Here is a 25,530-nt window from a genome sequence, read left to right on the forward strand (position 1 = left end):
ACCTGCCTCACATAGACGTTGCATTGAACTGCATTGGAAAGTCTGTGACTGGACAGCCACCAAAAAGTCTAGGTGGGCTGCAGACGTCATGATTGACTTTTTTGGGGGGCGGAGCTATACATGAGCACAGTACTGCAGTGGTCGGCGTCCTTAATGACGCTGGACCTGGTCGCTACAGCAGACGCTGCAAGGGCGGGGAGAGCCGCAGGGAGCCAAGTGTGTAGCTTCCCCCTCCAGCAGCGTGACTGCACAGATGACTGATCAGGTGCAGTCACATGGTGCTGCTGATCAGGCACCATGACACAGATTTTGCAAGCGATTTACTTTTTTGGGATATACCCCCAATGGTAAAAAAAAAAAATGCATGATCATGTTTTCATTGGGAGTATGTCTACTAAATAGTGATTTATTTTCCATTAAATTATAGAATAATGTAAAAAAAAAATTTTCATAAGGCTACAATATAAATCAAATGTGAAGGGGTGTGTACACTTTCTGTATGTATATATATATAGTATATGAGAATATGTATGCAGGGATAGCTTGCCAACTTTTCGCGAAAAACAATGCACATAAAACCTAAAATTTAAATACATTTCTTCTAATTTAAGCTTACACACCATTCATTTTCAGGGTTTAAATCATTTTGACATAAGGTAGCAATTGTATCTATGGGTTTGAGGAAGTCGCAATCAGCTAAAGTGGGAGGAAGCCACAAAGTAACCAGAATACATTTGGAACTTTCTGAAATGATGAGTTCACTTTAGACCAAAGGAAACAACACTATCATTAAATGTGGGATGGATCTTTTGATTCAGATCCGTTAAAAATATTCACAATCCACGTAAGATATTTTCAAGGAGTATAATTATATTTTACAAAAGAGAAACAAAAAGCAGAACATAGTAAATATCAAGAAATACAAATGTTTGTTCCTGTTAAAGGCAGACTAAAGGGTGTTATAGTTCTTTTTGGGCTCATTTTTAGGTTTATGTTAGTTTCATTTAAGAAAAATTCAACAGTCCAAACCTTGCCAAAGAAAACAAAAATTTTGAATTCATTATATTCCTAAACAAAATTTACACCCCATTCACTCAGCAAATTACACATTTGCAAACATAATGCAGTGCCCAGGAACATCGTAGATCTATTTTCTCACACTACATACATTCATCAATACAATACATAGATAAATATAGAAAACACAATATTTACATATGTATACAATAACATTACATGATTGCCTTAGCACACTGCAATAATGCATTCATACAGAAATACATTGATAATCACACTACATTACTGCATTTGTGTACTACATAGATTATTTTACACATTGCATTTTTGCTACCACAAAGGTCAGCTATGCAATTACAAACTGCACGTCAAGCTATGTACTCCCGCTACAATGATGCATGAAGACACCACACATGCAGCTCCATACCATATCCATATACAGTATTGATAAAAATACATTTATTAATTCACCTACACACATACATACAAATTGAGAAATTACACATTCATTCACTCATACTCCATTCACAGGTTTTCACACACTGAAAGTTAAACCTTACATTTGCAAGAATCCTGCAAACAAAAATGCACATGTATGTTCCCGAACACATTTACCATATATCAAAATATTTTTGCTGGCATGGTTTTGTATATACCTAAATGACCTCTTTATGTGCGGAGGGGGGGAGTTTAAGCATGTGTGGGATAGGCAAAAGGCTATCCTAGCTATAAGATAAGGCCAGGGACTAATTAAATACATTCAAAAATTGGGCAGACTAGATGGGCCGAATGGTACTTATCTGCCGTCACATTCTATGTTTCTATGTATACACAGAGAGCTGGGTTTAAGTCCAATTTATACATGCTTGCAATTAATGATTGATATGGTTTTATATGTGGATTGCATTTCCAGTATTAATATTAATTTCACCATAGATATTTTTTTAAAATAGTGATTTAGTTACTTATGGTTTATTGAAGCTAAAATGATTAATTAGGATTCAGTTTTGTGAACGGACACCGAGGCATATCTATTACAAAAATCCAAAACTCAAAACACAAGTCAAAATTACACAAGGATCACTTAAACAATTGAAAATATAAACATTTATTACTTTTCATGAGTCATAAAATAACCTTTTAATCCTAACAAACAAATATCTGACCAAACAACAAATTGTAAAAATTCCAGTACTACTGAATATGTCAAAAGACAACACATTAATGGCCAATATGGCCTTAAAAATCCTTCAAAATGCAAAAATATACATTTTTTTCTATGTGAGTAGTATTGTAATATGTAACATCCATACATTTGTTATGCCTTTTTATTTTGCAGGACATCCGTATAAAGAATGGAACTGTATAGGTGCATTAACGGTAAAGCACTTTCTTCTTGGATAAAACAGGCCTGAGACGATTTTTCATTGTACATATATTACAAAAAAGAAGATGTCAATGACACCCTGCACTATACAGATTTCAAAAATAAATTTTACTTTTTTTAAATGAGATTATCAAACAAAATAGGGAAATTAATCCTATTTTCTGCCCAGGTTACCCATTAACCAGCCATATCCTTTCAGGACAGAATTCAAAACCAACTATCTGTGCTATAACAGTGCCCACAACCCATTCATTTGGGCACTTTGCCCTCACCCTACTTCCCTATTAGTCCATTTGCAGAAAGTGTAGACTTTTTGCAGTGCTAGCCATGGGATAATATCACCCCCTCCTCCCCACCACCAAAAAAACAGTTTACTTATTGAGTTTGAGGCAGTAAGTTAAGGCAAATGTGGTTTTCTAACAAGTGGTTAAAGGGAGGAAAGAAAAATATGCAATGCCCTATAATTAAAAATATTTGCATTTTGAAAAAAACAATTTCAAAGTGTTTTTTGTTGTTGTTTTTTTAATAAACTAGCTTAAAGAACATAAAAGCACAATCTGTATTAAATATTATAGAGAAACAGCGTACCAGTTTCATATAAGACCAACTTGTAACCAATAGGATGAGAAAAGAACAAAGATTTTTCTCTTTTTCTTTTAAAAAGCATAGACATAGAATGTACTTCTGCAACTTTCTAGTGGTGTTAACGAGCAGTGGAACTTCTCGGATTGCAATAAAACCTGGAATCTAGCACCAGGTGAAGCTCCTGGCACTGCCTTCCACACTCTGTCCTCAAGTCACTCCGACCAACTCCGCCTGCAAGGGGAATATGTTAACGTCTGTCGGCAGAGTGCAGTGCATGCTGACAGACGTTAAATATAAACAGAGTTCTGGACTGCCAATGTCACGTGTGTGGGGGTTACAACTAGCACACAATTAACAATAACTCTGGGTGTGCAGTGACTCAAGCAGAAACACTGCACATCCAGACTCCTACCCACCATGACCACTTTAAATATCACTGAAGTGGTCATGGTGGTTGGAGTGACCCTTTAATACAGGGGTGGGGAACCTTCGACCCTCCAGATGTTAGGACTACATCTCCCATAATGTGCTTACAGACATAATGCTGGCAAAGCATCAAAGGAGATGTAGTCCAAAACATCTGGAGGACCGAAGGTTCCCCACCCCTGCTTTAATACAACTCCTATAATCTATGTTGGTGGCAGGTTATTGGAGTTGTAAGCCACAAACAGTTGAAAAGTTTGTAGTTGGATACCCACTATTAGAAGACCTTTCCTTTCCACTCAAATTCGTCTGACAAAAGCATGGCCTTCTTGCTCTGAAAGTGCAAGAGAGTAAATGTAAGAAAATCGGATTTATCGACTTGCTCATAACAGCAAATGTATACGTCAGACAAAAGAATCGAAAGTTATTGTAAAGAAAAAGATTTTTTTTTCCTTTTTCGAGAATTCCTCCATTCTTTGGTAGAAGTAGTGTTTAGAAGCAATTACAAATAAACAATGTTAAGCCCCCAGTATCCAGATCAGACAAATTTGACACTATCCCAGTCAACATTACATACAGCATAATTGGCTTAATCATTTTTCAAAAGCAATGGTTTGGCGATATTACCATAGCAAGAAAAATGTGCGTCTAATTCAAAGGTTCTATCACAGGTACTTAACACCAACAGTCCAGGATTTAGAGATTAGTTAGACCTGACTATCTGAGGAGATTTACTGAATCCAAAGGATTGGCTGGCTTCTGCAGCATTTCTTTAGACTCTTCTGCTTCTTAACAGCACTTCTGGCAAAAATAGTAGAAATAGCATTTATTTTAGGATGGAGGAAAAAAACCCGTAAAATAATGAAAATAAGATATCCACCACTGATACTATGTCACACTAATAGCTAAAAAAAATTAATAATTAAAAACCATAACTCCTCTGATGAGCAATTTTTGAACAGTTTACACTATTGCTTTCTAACCAAAATTTGCAAGTCGTAAAAAAAAATAAAAAAATAAAAAAAAATATTGATGATCTTTTCAACAGATACGAAACATTGTTTTTAAGGACATTTGGTAATGTGTAAATTGATCAACCATACTTTAACCACAAAATAAAGCTTTTGTGATCAGTTCTTTTCCTTGTCAATGTAAGGCACGGGCTTATTCCCACCACCTAATCCTTTAGATTATGATATTGTAAACAGAGTGGAAAATAAACAGATTTGAAACATTCTTTGGCATTTTTAGTTCATGTTTAGCAGGTCTGTTAATTCTTTTTTTTACATCCCAGACATAATTCTAGTCAGCTGCTATTGCATAAAATGCCACAGTGTATTCTTTTCACAGCATTAAAGAGAAAACAGCCCCTGATATCGAATTTATTCACTCTGTCGGAAAACCCACTGTTGGAAAGGATCGGAAGGGTTACATGGTATGAGGTGCGGGTTGGCTCCATTCGATGTAAGGCACATGTTAAAGGCAGGACTGAACAGCAATTGATCCTGGAAAAAATGACAACATTTAGAGTGAGAATCACATACTATTTACTAAGTGATATAGGATTTCAACTTTAGCAGTGTGATTTTTACGTATACTATTGTGGAAAGCTGTGTAGGCACAAACATATCAATAATCGGTACTTTTGATGCCAAGTGAAGCGGCAGGGGTTGCAAAGCATTAAAAAGAAAATACCAAGTATTGCATGCCACGCGGGTATACAAAAGGTCAGACAGTCTAGGCAAAATCTGTTCAGAGCAAGATAGACATGGATTGAATGTATTACTTTCCAAGATTCTGTGCAATGCAAATCATTTTACATTTACCGCTAGATAAAAAGATATACTTATGTTTGCTGTTCAATGAGATGCAGTCACAACCCACGCACATTGAGCAACAATGTAGAATCATATCAGTCTGAGACCAGCATTGTGGGATGCACGTGGAAACATTTCAATGAATTACATGGCTGTTCTTTCTACCTATATGCCAGTAACCAGTAAGTGCCGTAGAGGTACAAATAAAAATGGTCATTATTCTGTAAAATGTTAAAAGGACACTCCAGATTGGATTTGGCTTCTGTTTTTAATTAATTATGGAAAGATAAATAGCTGCAGCTCAACAGGGACTGGGAAATGTTTCTCCCTCTAATCCAGGAAGCAATTCATCCGAAGCCAGTCCACCCATTTTGTAAATGGAGACACTTTACATATCTCACAACAGTCTCACAAATCGTTGCTGCTTAACCCCTTAAGGACCAAACTTCTGGAATTAAAGGGAATCATGACATGTCAGACATGTCATGTGTCCTTAAGGGGTTAATGCCATTCTCAGGTATGAGCGTGTGCTCAGGGTGCTCTAAGTACCGTGCACCATGTTATTATCCAAAGCATTGACAGACTCAGACTGTCTATTTAAGCAGTTGTTTCCGCGTCTATTTACGATTCTAGAAATAATATGCCATTCACTTGATCATTCAGTCTAGAGTAGCCAGAGAAGTACTGTCATGCAAACAACAACAAATATTAAAAGGTAAACTGGATATTACACCAGTAATTGTATTTTGTATAAAGTAAACATAAAATTAGAAAAGTATACCTTTAGTAATTCCCATTTATCTTCAGGATTCACAGATGTACCCATGCCTTGATACCCACAATCCTTTAGAAGCACTGGTCCCTTACTAGGACGAAGGCACAACTCCTTTTGAATATTATGGCGAATTTCATGATTTGTTGTATATTCAAAAAACTAGATTAAGAAAAAAAAAAAGTATAGCTTGATATCAAACAAATATAGTTTAAGGCACTCATTAACTTGATTAGTTTTCAGCACACTTGTGAATCTTCTCAACGAGATGAGGCCAATAACGTCTTAATAGTAACCTTTCAATACCTTATTTTAAAAATGTTATATATTCATACAACATAAACTGAACAAAATTATAAACGCAACACTTGTGTGTGTGTGTCAACATACAAGATCCAGTGCAATTGCTCATTCATTAAACATCAGTCTCACAAAATATATATATATATATTATTATTTTTTTTGAGTGGCTGTCTGCAGCTCCTCCTGTAGCAGACTGAGTTTGTTCCTCTTGTGAGCTCTAGCTATGTGCTGTGTTCGAGCGTTGCCACGTTAACCGCTTCAACACTCCGTGTTAACAAGAGGACTATTCAGTTGTTACTCTTTTCCTCAACAAAATGCTAGTGGGTCGGTGTAGGAGAGTTTTTATCGCCCCACCTAGCTCGAGAAGGTAGACAGCAAGGCTGACTCTGCATGGACCAGCTGGGGAGACCCTTTTGTTGGCCTCTGTCCATGGCCTTTGTGGACCACCATGCATTTGTCAAGTTTGCCCAATGGCCAGCCCAGGCCTGAATTAGACTCATCCATACACAAAGTTCTACATTTTTGTATTGCTTTGTCAGGTCCACCTTAAAACCTAGATTTGGTACTTTCATGCAACATTTCACTATATAACATACATACATTTTCAATTACATTAGTAACTTAATAATAAAGCAAAGTTGTTTACTGCTAAGTTTTAAACCAAATTTAATGTTTATAAAAAAAGACTAATTCAGTTGGGGATTTATTCATCTAAGCAGATCAATTTCCGTGGCATGTTAGATAGAATCTGTCTCCTAGTCTACTAATCATCCTTAAAATATTTCCTTATGCTTAATTATTCTTCCTAAAGCCTACAGAACTTTCAATTAATAGTGGGTGATAATGTCACCTAATGTAGTAAGTGTAGTATTTTGGTGCACCAAGAATCACCATATTTTGTCATAAACTTCCTCATGTTTTACATTTTTATCAACATCTGAGAATTCCCCTAGGGTACTATACCCTCCTTTCATCTCACATATCTTCAACTGGAATGGAACTCTGGTTTTGGTTAATTTAGCTGCCTTCAATATTCAGCAGTATGCGCAGGTTGTTCGAACTTGTAAAACGAACTTACTTTATAAACATATATAAACATTAAAACCAGAACTTGGTGCTTTTACTTTCAAAATTAAGTGTTTTTTTCTGCAAACTGGAGACTCTTGAGAAAATAAATAAATAGGGTTTCTATACCTGGTTGCCTCCAAGCCCATGACAGCTGTAAAGAATGAGAGGTTTGTCGCCATGATTATCACCTCCAACATCCAAACACAACTCTCTGCCTATGTTTTTTATCTAGAAGAAAAGAAAAAAAAGAAACACAATCAATAACTGGTTTTCAAAAAGCATTACAAAGAAACAATTAAAATACATTTTATATATAATGGATTGAGGCAAAAATGTGATTTGTTGTTAAACTAATTTGCATATGCCCACCCAGAATCCTTTGCGGTAGTAACATCACTGCAAATTTGTGTTTTCTGTCGGAAAAGCAAGTCTTATGGCTTGACTTGTGTGCAGATTTTTGTTTAACATTGTATTAAACTACATATACTGTTAAAGTTAGATGTGTTCTTTTATTTGTTTAGATATTTAACAATGATTCTCATCCCATGCAGGTCATTACCAACTAGTGGGGGGTTCCCAAGCCAGATTAACGGCTTCCTATTGGTTAGAACAGAATTATCACATTCTTCAGGGTCAAATAAACTGTCTACAAATACAGTAATCTACAGTAGTGTCAGTAGTCTACAGTAGTGTCAAAGTCTTCTTAAAGGGACACTCCAGGCACCCAGACCACTTAAGCTAATTGAAGTGGTCTTGATGCTGTGCCCCTATTGCACTTAATGTTAAACATTGCAGTTCCAGAGAACTGCAATGTTTACATTGCAGCTCTAAGTCGGGCCTCTGTGGCTGCCTATCAGACAGTCACTAGAGGGCTTCCGGAATCCAAATAAACTTTTGGTCGGTTGTCTGATGCTGGACGTCCTCACTGACCTCCAGCATCAGATTTTTCCCATAGGAAAGCATTGTATAATGCTTTCCTATGGGGGGCCAATGCGCGCGGCCACTGTCTCGTATGCGCTTTAGGTCTCCCTCGCCGGTTGACGTTGGCGGGGGATTCATGTAAGTAGCTGAAAGGGTTTTAACCAGGAAAATGTGTTTGTTTTCCAGGCACTGGAGAGTCCCTTTAAAGCAACTGAGACACACTGGAAACAGGGATCAGTAGAATGTATACATTCAATAAATGTTATTTTGTATACATTCAGTCCAGTTTAGATAGTTTGTAGTAAAAATAAGGGAATTTGTATGTTCCATGCTTTATTTAAATTGGAAAATATTAAGTGAATTCTGCTTGCCGTAGCAATGCAGTCCTATTGCTGCACATTATCAGAGGTGGTCATTAGGGCACAGCAAGTTCTCTGGCAAACAAAGCAATCAACAGTAAGGCCGCATAGTGAAGGTGGACACGTGGTGTGTGATGTGTAAGCCATGGCATGCTGGCTAGGATTTTTTTTTTTATAAAAATAGGTAGCCTGGCAAATTATGCTCAACAATTCCTACATTTAGGGCATTTAGGGTATGCTTGCTTTGTGCTGCAGTGAAAAAAAAGGCCTTATGTCTTTTTTTTTTTTTTTTTTGTTTAAGTGGACATGTGCAGTGCTTGAAAAAAAAAAATCAACTTTTACCTGGGAGGGGATGAGGGTAAGGGTGCCCAGGGATCTAAACTTATTTTACAACTACAGTGTCGGGAATACACATTTGTATTTTTGGCACCATAGTGTTCCTTTAATGAAGCACTACTGGTGTAGAGACCATGCCCCTGCAGTGTCACTGCTCAATCCTCTGCTATGAAGGAGTTAAAATCAAATTTTTTCTGGTTATGGAGCTCTAGCCACACACCCCCTGGCTGTGACTGACACAGCATGCATGGAAAAAAAATTCATTTTCAAATCAGATGTTAACTTGCTTTAGACAAATAGCTTTAGGCGTTTATATCTCCTGCTCTGTAAATTGAACTTTAATCACACACAGGAGGCTCCTGCAGGGTCTAGAAGGCTATTAACAGTGCAAGAGATAAGAAATCATAAAATTGAAAATGCTGCGCAATAAAGCAAGTGTATACATTAGACTACTCTTTACATTAAGTGTTTAAAAAGGCTGTGCAAATCATATGCAGGCAATTGAGCATGGTCATTTAACCAAGCTAAAGTTGCTTTGGTGACTATAAGTATAGGTAATGTTGATGTATGGAAATGATTCTAGCTATTGTATTCACAATTAGAGTATTTGCCCAATTTTGAATGTTATAGAAATATTTAAAAATGTTACTTCCTTGTGAATCTCAATTTACCAGCAGTGTACTCACTAACTGTAGTAGACCACCAACAAAACAGTGTAACTATTTAATGTGAACAAACATCCAGCAAAATCTAGCACGCAGTGACCATTATTGTAGTGTAAACGATGTGGGGATGTGCATACTAGGGTACCTAACCAAGATACACAGACTTTTTCCCAACAGTGTTGTTATACATGATTCTCATATGAAGACTGTTTTAATGAAGCCATTTAAATGTCTGTCTAGGTTATCAAATCAATCTAGTCTTTAAAGACCATGCTTGGTCCAATTCTTAGCATGAGCAGATACTCCACATAGTGGTAAATAAGAATAATAAATAAGAATTGCAGGTTTTTGGATTTTTTTATACATACATGAAAAATAATAAAAATAAATGTGTAAAATGAAGTACTTACATCTCCATATATAAGAGGATTTTGATCTGGTATATAAATTTCAGGATAAATATTTTTTAGATACCACGTAAAATTCTTACACTGCAGGCTATGTCTCAAATCAAGTCGCTTGGACAAGTTTCCATAGGATTTCTGGCATGTACAGGAAACAAAATATGAAGAAAAGATTTGGGGAATTAATGATAATAGAAAAAGAAAACACACACACACACCAAATACTAAATGCTTCAATGAACACTTAGGTTCAGAACAACTGTCCTTAAATCCTCCTCCAGGTCAGTCTTCTCGGAGCATCTACAGTGTCTCTGGAAAAGTCACCCTTGATTGCTTTTTTCTAGTGCAGTGTTTGTCATAGAGAAGCAATGGAAACCTACATGCATGGGCGGCACTTGCAACACTGCTCCAGTCAGATATTTTTCACAGAGAAGTATTGAATCCAGTACTGTGAGAAGCATGACAGTAGTCATCCTGCTATGTGTGAAGATACAGAATGTAAAGATCTTAGTCCTTTTGAGAAAATATCTCTAGTGGCTGGCAGCCCCTGGAGGCATGTTCTTGCCGAAATGTAAACATTTCAGTTTCTTAGAAATAGTGTTGTTTACATTTGTGAGAGAAAAGGGGCAGCATGCTTGTACTAACACCACAACATTAAGCTGTAGTGGTTTTGGTGCTGAGAGTGTGCCTTTAAGCTTTAATAAAGGGGTGCCCAACAGGTAGATCCCCAGAGGTTTTACAACTACAGCATTCATGATGCTTTGTCATGCTAAAAGCATTCTAAAGACATGCAAAGCATCATGGGATTTGTAGTTCTACAACATCTGAGGATCTACCTTTCGGGAACCACTGCTCTAATGCATACCTAAAGTGGTTTTAATATTAAAAGCCGATGGCATGCTTAGAGTCTTACAACAGAGAACTGTGCTGTACGTATTTCCATTCATGTCAACTTATCTATCAATAGTAAGTCAAACTACTTTATTATAAGAGACGTCCATTTATATTGCTAATGGAGAGCATATAATAGTGCAAGAGAACGCAGCTGTACAATATTTTGTCACCAAACTTTTTTTAAAGTATATAATTTAAATAAATTCTAAATAAATAATAAGAAAAACTCACCTCTTTGACAATATTAGCTGCTTCTCTGTTTCTTCGATAAAATATTTCCTTATAATCATCCATCCAAACTTCAGCTAGTCGAACCTGATTCCGCACAATAACCTGGGTACCCTTAGGGAATGTATGCGGACTCTTGCTGCGGAAAACGTGACCAACAACAGCACATGGCAATATTTCCAGCTGGCCACCACATTGCCAAACCTAAGTTGGTAAAAAAAAAAAAAGCAGTTCATGTCAGTAAACAAAGCTTGTACTTAGTTTATTGTCCTAATTTGCACACATGGACAACTGAAATATGAAGGAAAACATTTAGTAGGTGATCTCTAAGGAGGTTGGTTTATATAGTTCTCTATCCAAACAGGAGAAAACAATTGGGTTTTCGTGTAGTAATATCCTGATGGAGGTTTGGTTTGTAGTAATGCATCCAGTGTTCAGAGCCGAATTTGCCGACGAGGACACCAGGACATTTTCTGGTGGTTATCCTATCCTGAGACTGGTAAGGTTGCGGTTTTAACTTTCCAATTTATTTAAATGGTGCCAAATGAGTATCCCCCACCAGGGGGCACACTATTACATTCTACACCCAAGCCTTCGAAAATTCTGACAAGCTCAAAGCAAGCAACAACATGATTTGCAGCAAAATGCAGAGTACACCATGTCATAAAATTATAAAGCCATATATCTAATTTATTTATTTTACTTTATTTATCCAGTTGCTGCATCAAACAGCCCAACAATTACCTTTACTCGAAGACAAGACAAATAGAGAATTGCCCACAATATTATAACCAAGCTTTGGCACACTTTATATAAATTGAGATGAAACATAAGGTAGAATTTAATGTTCGTGGCTTAAGACTTTAAGGGGCATCATTGTGCATACTATTTACATTGCAATTGGTGATTGTTTTATACACAGTGAAAATTATGTTCTGTAAATTCATCCGAAGCCAGGGTTGATTAGCAGCTACCATGTTTGTGCATCTGATCCAAGAGAGGAAACGTTTATATTTCAATAATGCCCGATAACGGTAAGAATTGTTTTTATTGACCCTTTAAAAACAGTAACGCAACAAATAATACATTTTACACACAAACGACTATCCATAAATCAGTCAACAAATACTGCCACAAAAACTGAAGCATTACTATGGTTTGTGAACAGATTGAGGCACTCACATAAACAATGCACAAACACAATCGGTCCTTCCCTTTTTAAAATAAATATTTTTTACTACAATATACGACTGTGTAAAACAATAACTCAAGTTAGTTGGAATTTGCTGGTCATGCCAATAATGATTTGCCCATCTATGGCTAATCCTGATCCAGCACACGTGAAGAATAATTTTGATGCACAGCGGTCATTAAGAATGGCCTAGCATCATGGGAACTGAAGTCATCAAATGTCTACAGTGGCATTGAGCTAGAACATGGAATTTTATATATTTTAGGGATTCCATGCTCTTATTGTGATGGAGCGGTTATTTATTTCTGAATTCTCACTGTGACTGCTATGTAATGTTCTCGGAACCCGTGACATGCGTTTATTAAAGGGACACTCCAGGCACCCAGACCACTTCTGCCCATTGGAGTGGTCTGGGTGCCAACTCCCACTACCCTTAACCCGGCAACTGTAATTATTGCAGTTTTCATAAACGTCAATATTTACCTTGCAGGGTTAACTCCTCCTCTAGTGGCGGTCTACTAGACCGCCACTAGAGGGCACTTCCGTGATTATAGCACAGATTTCTATAGCATCGTTGGACGTCCTCACGCTATGTGAGAACCTCCAGCGTCGCTAAAATCCCCATAGGAAAGCATTGAAAGCATTTTCAATGCTTTCCTATGGGGAGGTCTAAAGCGTGTGTGCGGCATTGCCGCGCATGCGCATTAGGTCTCCCTCGCCAGCTGGCGTGATCAGTCTCCCCGCGGGCTAATATGGTGACGGGGATGAGCGTGGGCGGACCAAGAAGTAGCGTCGAGGGACATCGTCACTGCCTCTGGTAAGTCACTGAAGGGGTTTTAACCCCTTCAGCATCCGGGGATGGGAGGTGGGAGGGAGAGGGGACCTGCAGTGCCAGGAAAACTGATTGTTTTCCTGGTACGGGAGAGTCCCTTTAAGTACACAGTTCAGATGAAAAAAAATGAAATTCAAAAATTTCACAGTGTGGCACAATTAGATTCTCTGTCACAAACAAGCTTGTTCACTGGAAGAAAATAACTTTCTGAGCACGTCAGAAGGGAAATAGAAAATACATTTTGAGAAACCTTATATAACAGTGATGAATAACCTGTGAATGAATGGGCTCGGTGACCAACAGCTGCAGAGCCAATGTCACTGTTGTATTAACTTTGAGTATAAATAAAAATAATTGACACTGTAGTATTATTCATGATCATACCAGAACGATTTAGGCCCCAATTTGTGAAACATTCTTATGTCCAAATTGTATATAAATCACAGCTCAACACATGTATCTGAGACAAATCCAGACATAACCAAACACCAAATCTGTGTATGCCTTCCCAGACAAAAGCAACTGTGCAGAGATGCAGTTTGACAGCATATCAAAACCAATTATTCTATATCACCTGTCCGATTCACTGCATAGAAGAAGCAACTGATCATTTACAGCATGGAGAAGCATTTATCCCACACATTATTTAACCTTTCTATAGCAGTAGTGTTGAACAACTTGAAGGCTATTCCTCGTATTCACAACTCTATAAAAGTGAAGATTATTGTTCACAATGACTGGAACTCTGACAATAAAGGTATACAGCAGACCAGCAAGTCTTTTGAGTGGCAATGGGTCATAGAACTGCTATTTGGATGCACAAACATCGAGTTATACACATACATTTTTTTTACGTTACTTTCATTTATTTACTCAATACAATCTGAAGCACTATACATTATGTAGATGAAACAAACAACAACCACAAGGAACAGAAAAAAAAAGTCAATAAGGTTTTGGCTGGGCTTACAGTTTAGGAGATACGTTCTTTTGCTTCAGTCTGAGTAAAAATAAGACAATCGTAATGGACTCTACAGGAAGTGTTTCATTTGACATCTTTACTGCCTTCAGAATGATTATAGACTGCTGCAGACAGAGAGAAATGGACATCTTCTATGGGAAAACGTTCCATTTAATGCAACCTAACTCCTCAAAATGATGGATTTAATTTTAATTATTAACCACTTGACAAAACTAGGCTAAGAACTCATCAGAACCCAAAGTGGCTGTTAATAATGCTAAATCCAGCTGAATTTTAGCACGGTCTATACAGATCCAGAAAACTAGAAGGGTTACGTCACAAATGTAATTTTGCCTACAAATAATTTAAAAAAAATAAAATAAACGAGGAACGTACTTTATCCTTCAGCAGTTGCAAGAATGACTGCTTTTTGCTCATCCATATAAACTAAAAAAACAAAACCTAAAAGTGGCATCTCTGAATCTCATATTTACGTGAAAAGGAAAGGACTCTTCCAAAATTACCAAATAGTTAAAAGTTGGCCTTTTGTTTTTTGAATTCTTATGGATTCATTTTGATTTTAGTAGAACTGCTTTGCTGGGCACATAAGGCAAAGCATGCAAATTAGGTAGTACCCACCATTCCATAAGGAAGGTGCATGCTCACATATGGCACTGCTGGAGAAACTGCCAAGAGTCCCTGCAGTCTCATAGGATTTCTCCACAAACACCCACGAGTACATGAGTGCCCTAAGCATCACGGGATGATAGCCTCTGCCAGAATACAGAAGTGCTGTATTGATAAATACATTTTTTAAATTTTATTTTTCCATGCTAATGTGTTCACCCCATTAAACACAGCAATTGCATTTACTTTGATGAAGGAACAAGAAAATGTCACTTATCTAGAAGTGAGAGATTCTGTTCAACTGAATATTCTAGAAGTACATCAGAAATCTTCCAGAAAACTTCAAAATGAGACCCTAAACCCAAACAATTCTTGAGAGTTCTAGGAAATTGTGTAGAACCATTAAAAAGCAGGTTTTGGTTTTGAAATATACACTTAATATTAGTAGAAGAACCTGTCTTCTCATAATGAGACATCAACGGTAAAAGAGGACTACCAATTTAGTTATCTTCTATACTATTATGAACATAATAATTCTATGCTAGAGTGTTTTTGATTTAGTTTAATTCTAATAAAAAAAATGTAGTACTCTAAACACAGAAAAATCTGGACAATTTAGTTGCATCATGATGGTAGTGTTGAATGGCATTAATTATCAAACTTTCCATATGAGACCTTATTATTCTATCCTAAAAATCTAGAATGAACTCTATTAGTTACAGTCTAATGGCATCTCAGATGGCATATCCCCATCTAAAACATTTTTGAAACGGAATAAATAGTTTTAACTCTGACCAAAATAATAAGCACACTGCCTTGAGTTAAATTTACTTCTAGTGTATCTAAAAACCCAGCTGACTCAACACCAGCATTTACAAAGGTTACCAATCCCACATGTGCCATTACTACTGTTCCTCCACTCTACAAAAACCTTCTGTAGCATTCTATTCCATATTGAATGTGATTGTAGTGCGTAAATAATGGATAATCCATAATTCAGCTTATTCATACATTTCTGACCTTGTAGTTAAGTATCTTCCAACTCGGGCCTCAATTTAATATTTCTGGATACGCTTTTTAAATGCTTTGATAATTAATAGTATTTTAATAATTTGATAAAATATCATATACAAAAAATGTAGTTTTGATATTTTCATATTTTGAAGAAAAAAAAAATATTTTAAAAGCTTGTCCAAAAATAGTAAATCAAGTTTGGCAGGTTCAAAGGAACTCCTCTCTCTTACACAATGTTTTCTGAGCGGCCGCATATTTCAAGGACTCACTACTTCAACTCTGGATATACTTACTCTAAAAGACATTTCAATATTTTCTCCACCCCAGATTTCCATTTCTTCATCATAACTTCCAATGTGCTCAAAGTATTCTTTGGAAATAGAAAAGAGACCTCCAGCAAATGTAGGTGTCCTATAATTAATGAAATCATTACCAACGGCATAGATAACCATGGACTTATCAAAACCTGTTCTAGAAAGATGTAGTTATTTAATGTATTCTTACCCAATTCCTTTACTAGACATACAAGCCTAACAGAATGGGGAAAAAATTAATTTGAGGGGAAATGTTATAAGTAATAGCAGTCACTGTTTAAATGTTCCTGTTTATCGCTTCACTTACAGAATTTTGCACCAACATTTTCTTTCATTCATTCATTCTCAAGGATACATTCAAACTATTCATCTCCTATAATGGTCCTAGCTGAACTGAAACCCATACTTAGAGGATATAAATCAAGTGGCCAGAGCCAGGCATTCTGTAATTAGTCCAATACCAAAGATAATTACGTGGGTGAAACCTTAACTTTAAAGAACTATGTAATATACCTGAACTTGGTCGGGCCTGTGGACAGTGTTTTTAGCATGTGCTGCTTTGTACAGTAAACACCCAGGCTTATACTTATACATTGATATACAATGTTTAATTATATTATATGTTCATTAGAAAAATTCAGAAACCAAAAGTATTACAGCATTAACAGATTGCATTTAATACTTAGTTTTATCCACAGAATATCACACTCATGTCATATAAAACTATATTCAGTGCATAATTCCACTTTGATGACTAGAAGTGTAGAACTATCCACCATTAGAAAGGTAAGAACATGTCATGAAATAATTTAACATCTGGGCTCATTTCTCATGCTCAATCAAGTGCCCGATTTTGATATTCCCATGCCTGGTGTATTCATGACACCTGCTTACATGAAGTCATATCAGAGTGAAGGCAAAAACAAATTTGCAGAACATGACATTAGATATGAAAGTCTTACTTTATTGGGTAGGTCTCGTCTTTCCGTCTCCTGTTTTCTGCGCTGGGAAGAGATTCCCAACCGAATGAAAGGCTCCAGTCAAAATTCCCTCTGTTGTGATTATTACCATAGGGTGATGGATTGCTAAATGCGAATGTATTAAGATCAATGGTGGCGATGTCTGGACTGACAACAGCAGTGTCGTTTTCTGCAATTCGTGCCAGCAAGGGTTCTAGCCAACCATAGTAGCATTCACCTGGTGAGAGACATAAAAAGGGGGGAGGGGGGCGGAGAAGAGAGAGAGAGAGAGAGATTTGAAAAGAAAAGGTAATGGTCTTAATAACAGCAAGGTTGAAAGCTCAACAATACTATCATACCTAATTTTAGGTATCCATACAGTGTGTTCGCTTTCTCTCCCCCCCCCCCCCCCCCCCGTGTAAAAAAAGGAATGTAAAGAGAAAAAAAAAAAACTAAAAAAAAAACTAAAAACTTCCAACTTCCAATTTGTGTTGATGTTTTAATAACAATAATAATATTAATAATTATAATAATTATAACAGTGTTTAACCGGGAAAGGTATATTCAGATTACTCTGGTTTCCAAGTACATACTGGGGATGTTACTTTTGCCCAATTTAATAACGTATAATTACTTTAATTTCCTCTCTTTAGCACAACCGAAGCACATACAAAAATAAAACAAATGTTATGATGAGAAGGACATTATAGTATTCTTAAATAATATATAATTGATTTCAAGAATTAAAATAATAATTGTTAATGCATTTTTAACCGAGATGTTGCCCTTGTTCTGTACTCCAGATACATTTCCTGGTAGTTGAATTAGCATTTATATTGACTGGACAATCAAGTGTTTCGTCCCATTCAACCATTAAAATCAACACAGGGTTTATTATATAAAACTGTGAATTGTGAGTGGCAAAAATATAAATAAACTTCCAAAAGTTATGACAAGAATAAGAATATGACAAGTCAATATGCTATTTAATGAACAAAGCTACTAGTGATGTTAACCTTATGGAAATTTCCAGCAGTGAAAGCAATTAGATACTTACAGTGTGCATCTAAAAATGTCAAAGTATCACCAGTCGCTACAGAAGCACCCAGCAATCGAGCTGTAATAAGACCTTTCCTTTCCTTCTGCCGGACCACTTTCACGATTTGAAACTGCTCCACATACTTATCCAGTTTATCTTTCAAATATTCTGAATGAATAAAAAAAATGTTGAAAAATTAATCATTTTATTTAATTTTTTTACTTAATTTTGCACAATGCCAGATGTGCAATCTCCATCTAATATTTTTTATTGAAAGTTTTTGACAATAAACAATAATAACAAAAACAGAAAAAAACAAAAACAAAGAAAAGAAGCATAATAAAATTAGTCATTTGAAAATGTACAATATGCTCATAGGAAGCATGTACAATCTCTTCACAAAATGCAAGGACCACTTCTATCTTAGCTCCCAGGATCTGTCAATTCCAGGAAAACTACTGTGCACTTCCCATAAATGTTATGCAGGACAATAATAGGTGGAAAACACCAAAAACATCATATTTGGCATGTTTGGATTGCCATAAAAACGGATGGTGTTTCCCATGGAGGACATCTTCCTTTAGACACCCTAATGATGACATATTTAGCTAAAAAGGACAATGATGTAGGATCAAAAATTGCCCCTGTTGTGTCACATAGTAAAGGTGGGCATATAGATAAAGTGCTTTTTGAAAGCCGCTGTCCCTATTAGGAATTATAGGAGTGGAAGGAGAGACAGGGTGCTTCTTCCAGCATTCAATGTGTAATGGACAAAAGAGGCTATGAAGTGTGGAGTCATGTTAAAGAGATTAATTTACAAAATGTATGTTGCTTTGTAGTACACTCTGCAGGGAAGAGGCATTGAATCACACTTTCTATTGTTGCTTAGTGTCAGGGGATAAAAGACCAGGGAAAGTACCTACTGCTGAGTCTGACACATTCCCTGTGCTGTCACGCTGGAACATGGAGGACTGGCTACGTATGACTGGTCTTAAAAAATTGAAGAGGTGAACATTTTCCCTGGCAGGAAAACTGAAAACCTAAAAACGGATTATTCAGCCAAGCATCATGCTGCACAATAGTGTGTGTTCAGAAACAAAACAAAACACAGACTTCAGGGAATATAAAAAGCTGAACTTGAAACTTTATCAAGTTTAGAGGCAAATATTTTAAAGGGACACTCCAGGCACCCAGACCACTTCTGCCCATTTGAGTGGTCTGGGCGCCAACTTCCACTACCCTTAACCCTGCAACTGTAAATATTGCAGTTTTCATAAACTGCAATATTTACCTTGCAGGGTTAAGTCCTCTTCTAGTGGCTGTCTACTAGACAGCCACTAGAGGGCACTTCCGGCTTTATAGCACTGACTATCTGTGCTAGAGCGTCGCTGGACGTCCTCACGCTATGTGAGGACCTCCAGCGTCGCTGAAATCCCCATAGGAAAGCATTGAAAACATTTTTCAATGCTTTCCTATGGGGAGGACTAATGCGCATGCATGGCATTGCCGCGCATGCGCATTAGGTCTCCCCCGCCGCTGGCTGCGCATGTGCAATAGGTCTCCCCCGTTGGCAGGGGAGGAGCATGGGCGGACCCTAAACCAGCGCAGAGGGAAATCGGCGCTAGATACAGGTAAGTTTTAACCCCTTCAGCAACTTGGGATGGGGGGTGGGAGGGAGAGGGTACCTGCAGTGCCAGGAAAACAAACAGAGAGTCCCTTTATTTAATTACAGAGTGCTCTAACTATGACTATATTAAGTAGAGCTTGACAAATACAGGGCACCAAGTCTATAAGGCAACACAAATACCAGACCTAACGTCTAAAAAGTGTCACAGCGTGGCAATGTTTACCTCATGTTTGTCATTCTGATTTAATTTTCCATAATTCTGAGACAAAGAATAATCAATTATGATATTATATCTCAGTACCATAGCACAAGGCTTAATGTTTTTTTTCATGATGGAAAAACAAAAACAAAACACAAAAACAAAATGGAATTTGACATGTAATTTTAATGATTGTGTGGTTATAAACTAGTAACTTACCATCTACACTGGCATCGTCCACCATAATGATTTCATGAAGAAGTATAGCAGGAGATGTATACATGACGCTGTAAACAGTTCGGAGCAGCGTGGACCATGCTTCATTGTGAAACACAATTATAATGCTCGTAGTGGGAAGAGGTGGACACCGCTTAAACTTCTGCTCAATGCACCTGTCATGAATTGTACACAAAAGGTTAAATTGTGATCCCTAAAAACACCAAAAAAATGTTTTGTAGCCTGGGGAGGTTGGAGGTACTAGGAATGCAAATCCATCCTCCCTATTGTCATTATGTCCCCAACCAAAAACCCACGGGCCAGGTGGGACACTGGACAGTAGCATGTCTACATCTATTTGTTTTAATACCTCTCTACACACCCAAAGCCAATGTGTAGGAGTTTAAGAGAGGACAATAGCATGTCCACCCCCTTAATCATTTTTTATATAGCCTGCTTCCATCGCCCATGGGTTGGGGCTGGGAAGGTCAGTGGGATGTCCCTGGGTTTATTAAATAAGAACCCCCACTGATCACCCATATGTGCTAGGAAAACAACTTGGAGCCCCCCTCCCCCACATTAGAGCCCTCAGCCTCCACTCGTGGGTGGCAGCTGGGGAGGATTTTTGACTGTACCCCTTTTTTTTTTTTAATTGAGCCCCCCCTCCCCACCCACTGGTCAGAGACGGGAACTAGGAGGTGTACAGTGAGCTGTCCAACTTCATTATTTAATGGCTACTTGCTGTTTAGAGAAATACCCCACCCACCCGCAGCAAAGCAGGTGGGGGAATAACTGAGGTATTATATTCTTATATACTAATATTGTTTCCATAGCGTTTTTTTTTGTAACCTTTTAAAGTGAAGGCAGACTAGCAAGTGATAGCCCGCTGCCACATGCTTAACACTTGTACAGCGGAGGCATTTTTGTCTAAATCATTTTGATGCATACATCGTGGTAACACATGAAATGTTCCGGCTAATTATATTGGATTCTATTGCAATTCCTCCAATTTTGGAACTTATGACAGATTTACAACCTTGCCCCTTAATTTTTGTAACCTCCATTACAAGATTCACCATTTTAAATACATTATAGTGTCTTAAAAACAATAAATAAATAAGATAAAAATAGCTATTCATACTCAGGTGGTCTTGTATCTGGTCCCAAATCACGGTGCAACGAAATCCGATCACTAACAAATGCATTAAAACAGTGTTTCTTGTCTCCACGCTCTCCTTCTTCTTCTTCTTCTGGGGTAAGTTTTCCAGGTTTATAAGCTTTTCCAGAAGCTCCAGGAGCATTTGAATCTTGAGGAGGTCGTTCAAGGTAAGGCTTCAGCTCTGCTGCTGTATAATATCCAGGCAAGCACTGTCTCTTACCATCATTGTCATTTTGTCTGACTGGTGCAATTATCTGCATTTTTGGCATAGCATCTTTAATATTGTTGACGGCATCTATCACCATGTCCAACATTTTTTTCTTTTTGTAAATGCCTCCCTGAACTCCAAGTTCATCTCTCTCTTTGTCAACTACTTCTCTTTGTAATAAAAATAAAAATCCCATAAATACAAGTGTTACTGCACCAATCTTCCAATGCAAAAATCGTCTTCCTAAAATAAGTCTCTTAAAGGTAGGCATCTTCGTGTTTATGAATGTTTAAGCAAAAATAAAAATCAGTCTACAAAACAATGTTCCATTACGAATATGGTCGCAGGACACTGAAACCTAAGAAAAGAATAAAACAAAAACACCACATAAATAAAGAATAGACATCAACAGCATGTGTTCTTAAATGAGCAATTCCATTTTTTTTGTGACCGTACTGGTAAAACCTTAAAAAGCATACATTTTGGATGACAGAAGTGTAAATTTCTATCTCCCTGATATTCTGGTTTGCAGGTATGTATGTCACTGAAATATGACCAGTAGTTGGTTTAGAACTGGAGAAATGCAATCACGGACATAAATAGCATATTTCATTACAGAGTGTGACCAGGAAATCACCTTTCAATCCCCCGTCTCATTTGAAATCCCTTTTCTATGTCCCTTGTATTTACTGTCCATTCTGTATCAGCCTCCTTTTGTCTCGCTCTCTTGTGATCATTTGTCCCATTAGTTAATAAATTCCATTTGACTCTCGATTAACTATTACGATTTAATGAAAATGCAGTTATGATAATCTTCTAATGGGGCGATGCTCATGTCATTGTTGAGGCACAGTGCGGGAGATTTACCAAGGTGAAAACATGTGCTATTCTGGGGGCAAAGAGCAAAACAAGGATCAATCATCATGTAAAGCCAATAGAGTGTCTCAACATTTGGCACTTTGCACCTAAAAACACACCAATTCATTAAATCATCTTAGATTGTTACAAATTAGCTGTGTAGGTCATTGTATCCTAGTAATGACTCCCGTACACATTTTAAAATTGAAAGTGTCCCAACCTAAATACAACTTGCATGAACATATTAAATTGTCTGTAAAACATCATAATAGGCGTTCTAATACAACGCTGACCCTTCACCCATTATATGATACTTAATATGGACCTGTCTGGATATTTGATTTACAAGGGTATCCAAGCTTCACTTGTCCATCCATTACAAACTAGAAAGGTTTTCTTTACATAAGGCACAAATTATGGACTATGCCAATGTACCCAAAACAAGGAGTAGAAAAAAATGGGAGGGAAAATACAGAAAACATAATGTCACTTAGATTATAAAAACTGTGTGTGTTTATACATTTATAAAAACACATTGCCATTATCTAAACTCAGCATTGCTTTATGAAAAATAGGTCATGTCAGACTAACTTAATTGAATTCTACAAAGAAGTGGAAGTGTAGATCAGGATGTTGCCATGGATGTGATCTACATGGATTTTGTCAACGCAATTGATACAGCTCCACACAATAGGTTAGTTTTCAAACTAAAAGACAATGAACTAGATCTAAATATGTAATTTTATGCTAGAGACCATATCAATGTGGAATTTGAGGTTTTAAAAAGAATATAACCCTTCTTAGCAAAGAATGGGTACAATTTACAACAACACTGTTGAAAGAGATAGGGAAAGCTCTGCCACAGCAGAGAATATACCTTTAAGACAGTACCAATCTGAAATTGAAACGTCAAGGATATATAAGGAACACACAGTAAGGCTAGCTCCTTATCTTGAAAAAGCCCACCGAGCTCGGGCGAAACGCGTAGATCGGAGACCGGCCTGCATACTTACCTGTGAACAGACTTCTCCATCAGTGTTTCATTACGGCGTCCTTCCAGTTCGGCATTCACACTTGCGGTTTGACACCTAGGAGTTTGGTAGATCTAGCTGCTCTGACGGAGTGGTAACCATTACCTTATGCACACACTTATATCACTGGAGAATTTGCTTGTGGTTTTGGGAAACTTAAAACCACATTTTCTTTTACCGTGTAAGAGTTTCCATTAGGGGTTGGGGATTTCTTTGTGTATAGTAAACTGTGTTACATTATATCCTGTTTCTTTGTATCTTTTAAGGTACACGGAAAAATCTTTTATCTATTGGATACATGGTGCCTTATATGCTTGATGCAACACCGAAAAACCCAAACTACTTGAAACCACCGCTGTAGAGGTGGTATAAAATTCAGTTTTTGTACTCTGCATAATAAGAACTGAATATTATCATATATGACCCATTTGCCCTAACTCTTGGGGACTATTCATCAAGAGCTGACACTGTTCTACAGTTTTAGTTTGTTTTACAAGGTTTGGGGAATAATCTTTTATGTGTTTAGCAGCTCTTTAAATTTTGTACTTATTGACATTGATCATTTGGTTGGGCTCTTTTGTTAGTATTTTTAAACTGGTGCAGAAACATGGTGACTAAGTTTCATATTTTTTTTTTAAAATCTCTTGATAGTACAGAATGTAAGGCTAATTAGAGGACAAGGATGCTTAAATAATTTCCATGAAAAAAAATATCACATTACACAGGTGAACAAGAGTAAAGTTCTGACATAATCCTGATTTTCGTTAAAACGGTTTTCATCAAAAAATATCAGTAAAAGTATTACATAAAAAAAAATGTTTTTTTTCTCTTATCCATTTACGATATGCACCTAAGCCTTATTCCTTATCCAAATTTAGCCATATATAGGTATGTTGTCTCTCAGGCTATCCAGAGAAACATTCTATTCATCCTATATTTAAAAAATAAATAGCACAAGGTTCTAGTTCTCTCAGGTACTTAGCACACAGCCTGATAATCTGTTCCAAGAGTGAATCTGGTGGGATACAGTATTTGTACAACCTATACTCATAGCTGGTGTCAAATTATAACACCATGCAACTCTGTCTTCTTCCATCAATCCCAGCAGCATGGACCAACTTTAAGGACCAACATTAAGGATTCACTTACATATAAGATATACAAGAAGAGATAGCATCATTGCATTTACAATTTTGTCTCTAACACTATCACAAATATACAAGTACCGTATATCATAAAACTGCCCCATTTAAAAATATTATTTATTCAGTAGGATGTAGTTATGGATTTAAACTGTGTTTTATTTTTTAAATAATGAGTCATTTCAATAGTACGATTTACCATAAGTATGGTGGTGCTATCTTCATATAGTTAAACGTGAGTCAAACTTAAGCTGTTGCACCACAGGAACTGAATCCAATTTTTCCCCATCTTTGACATGTCACCTAAACCTACAAACTTTACTTTCTCTCTTTTGCTAATAAATGCATGCTTGGTACACATATAGAGACTAGTATGAAGATCTAGTCTTTTATGGCCCTCAGACCAATACCAGATGCACAACGGTTCCTTAGGAAATACTAAGATCTATATGAAGAATACATCTTTTTAATACACAGCTAACACAATACCATCAGGAGATCCATTAATAGCTTCTATTTCTGGACCCCCGGAGGAATTTTTCTATTATTTGATGGTTCTTAAAAGTCTCTGAATAAAGAGGCACAGAAAGCCATCTAATGTGTCCTATGGAATGAGCAGGCATATCAGTGACACAATCAGTCCTTAGGGGATACTCTCTTTTTACGCATTTAATTGATCTAGCACTCAAACTAACAAAACATGCAATAGAATCGAACACTGAGCATTGTGTGACCTTTTCTGAGTATGAAAACCTTTTCAGATTATTTCACAGAAGAATATGAACTTTATGATGCATTTCTTTAATGTAGCTTGTGGTGCCCTAACATGATGCCAGGCAGAAACGGCACTAATGGATGATTTTAATGAGTCAATTAAAGAAATTAAATGCTAAATAGATGAACAGATTTAAAAAAATTTACATTAAATTACAAATTTAAAGTAAACATGATAAACTGCAGCCAATAGAAGTAA

At 36.9% G+C, this 25,530-nt stretch overlaps 1 protein-coding gene across 1 annotated transcript; it reads right to left on the minus strand.

Annotated features, from left to right (window-relative positions):
• Nucleotides 1-3,125: 3,125 nt before the first annotated feature.
• On the minus strand, nucleotides 3,126-21,843 carry GALNT3 (polypeptide N-acetylgalactosaminyltransferase 3). Its single transcript, XM_063429690.1, has 10 exons — nucleotides 21,301-21,843; nucleotides 20,163-20,335; nucleotides 18,136-18,285; nucleotides 17,082-17,316; nucleotides 16,099-16,216; nucleotides 11,183-11,383; nucleotides 10,064-10,195; nucleotides 7,499-7,600; nucleotides 6,011-6,163; nucleotides 3,126-4,917 (listed from the first exon to the last, which is right to left on the minus strand). Exons 1-10 carry the CDS (start codon nucleotides 21,795-21,797, stop codon nucleotides 4,795-4,797), a joined length of 1,884 nt encoding a protein of 627 aa, XP_063285760.1. The 5' UTR covers nucleotides 21,798-21,843; the 3' UTR covers nucleotides 3,126-4,794.
• Nucleotides 21,844-25,530: the final 3,687 nt, after the last annotated feature.

The sequence above is a fragment of the Pelobates fuscus genome, chromosome 8 (genome assembly GCF_036172605.1).
Source record: "Pelobates fuscus isolate aPelFus1 chromosome 8, aPelFus1.pri, whole genome shotgun sequence".
In the NCBI taxonomy this organism is placed as follows: Eukaryota; Metazoa; Chordata; class Amphibia; order Anura; family Pelobatidae; genus Pelobates; species Pelobates fuscus.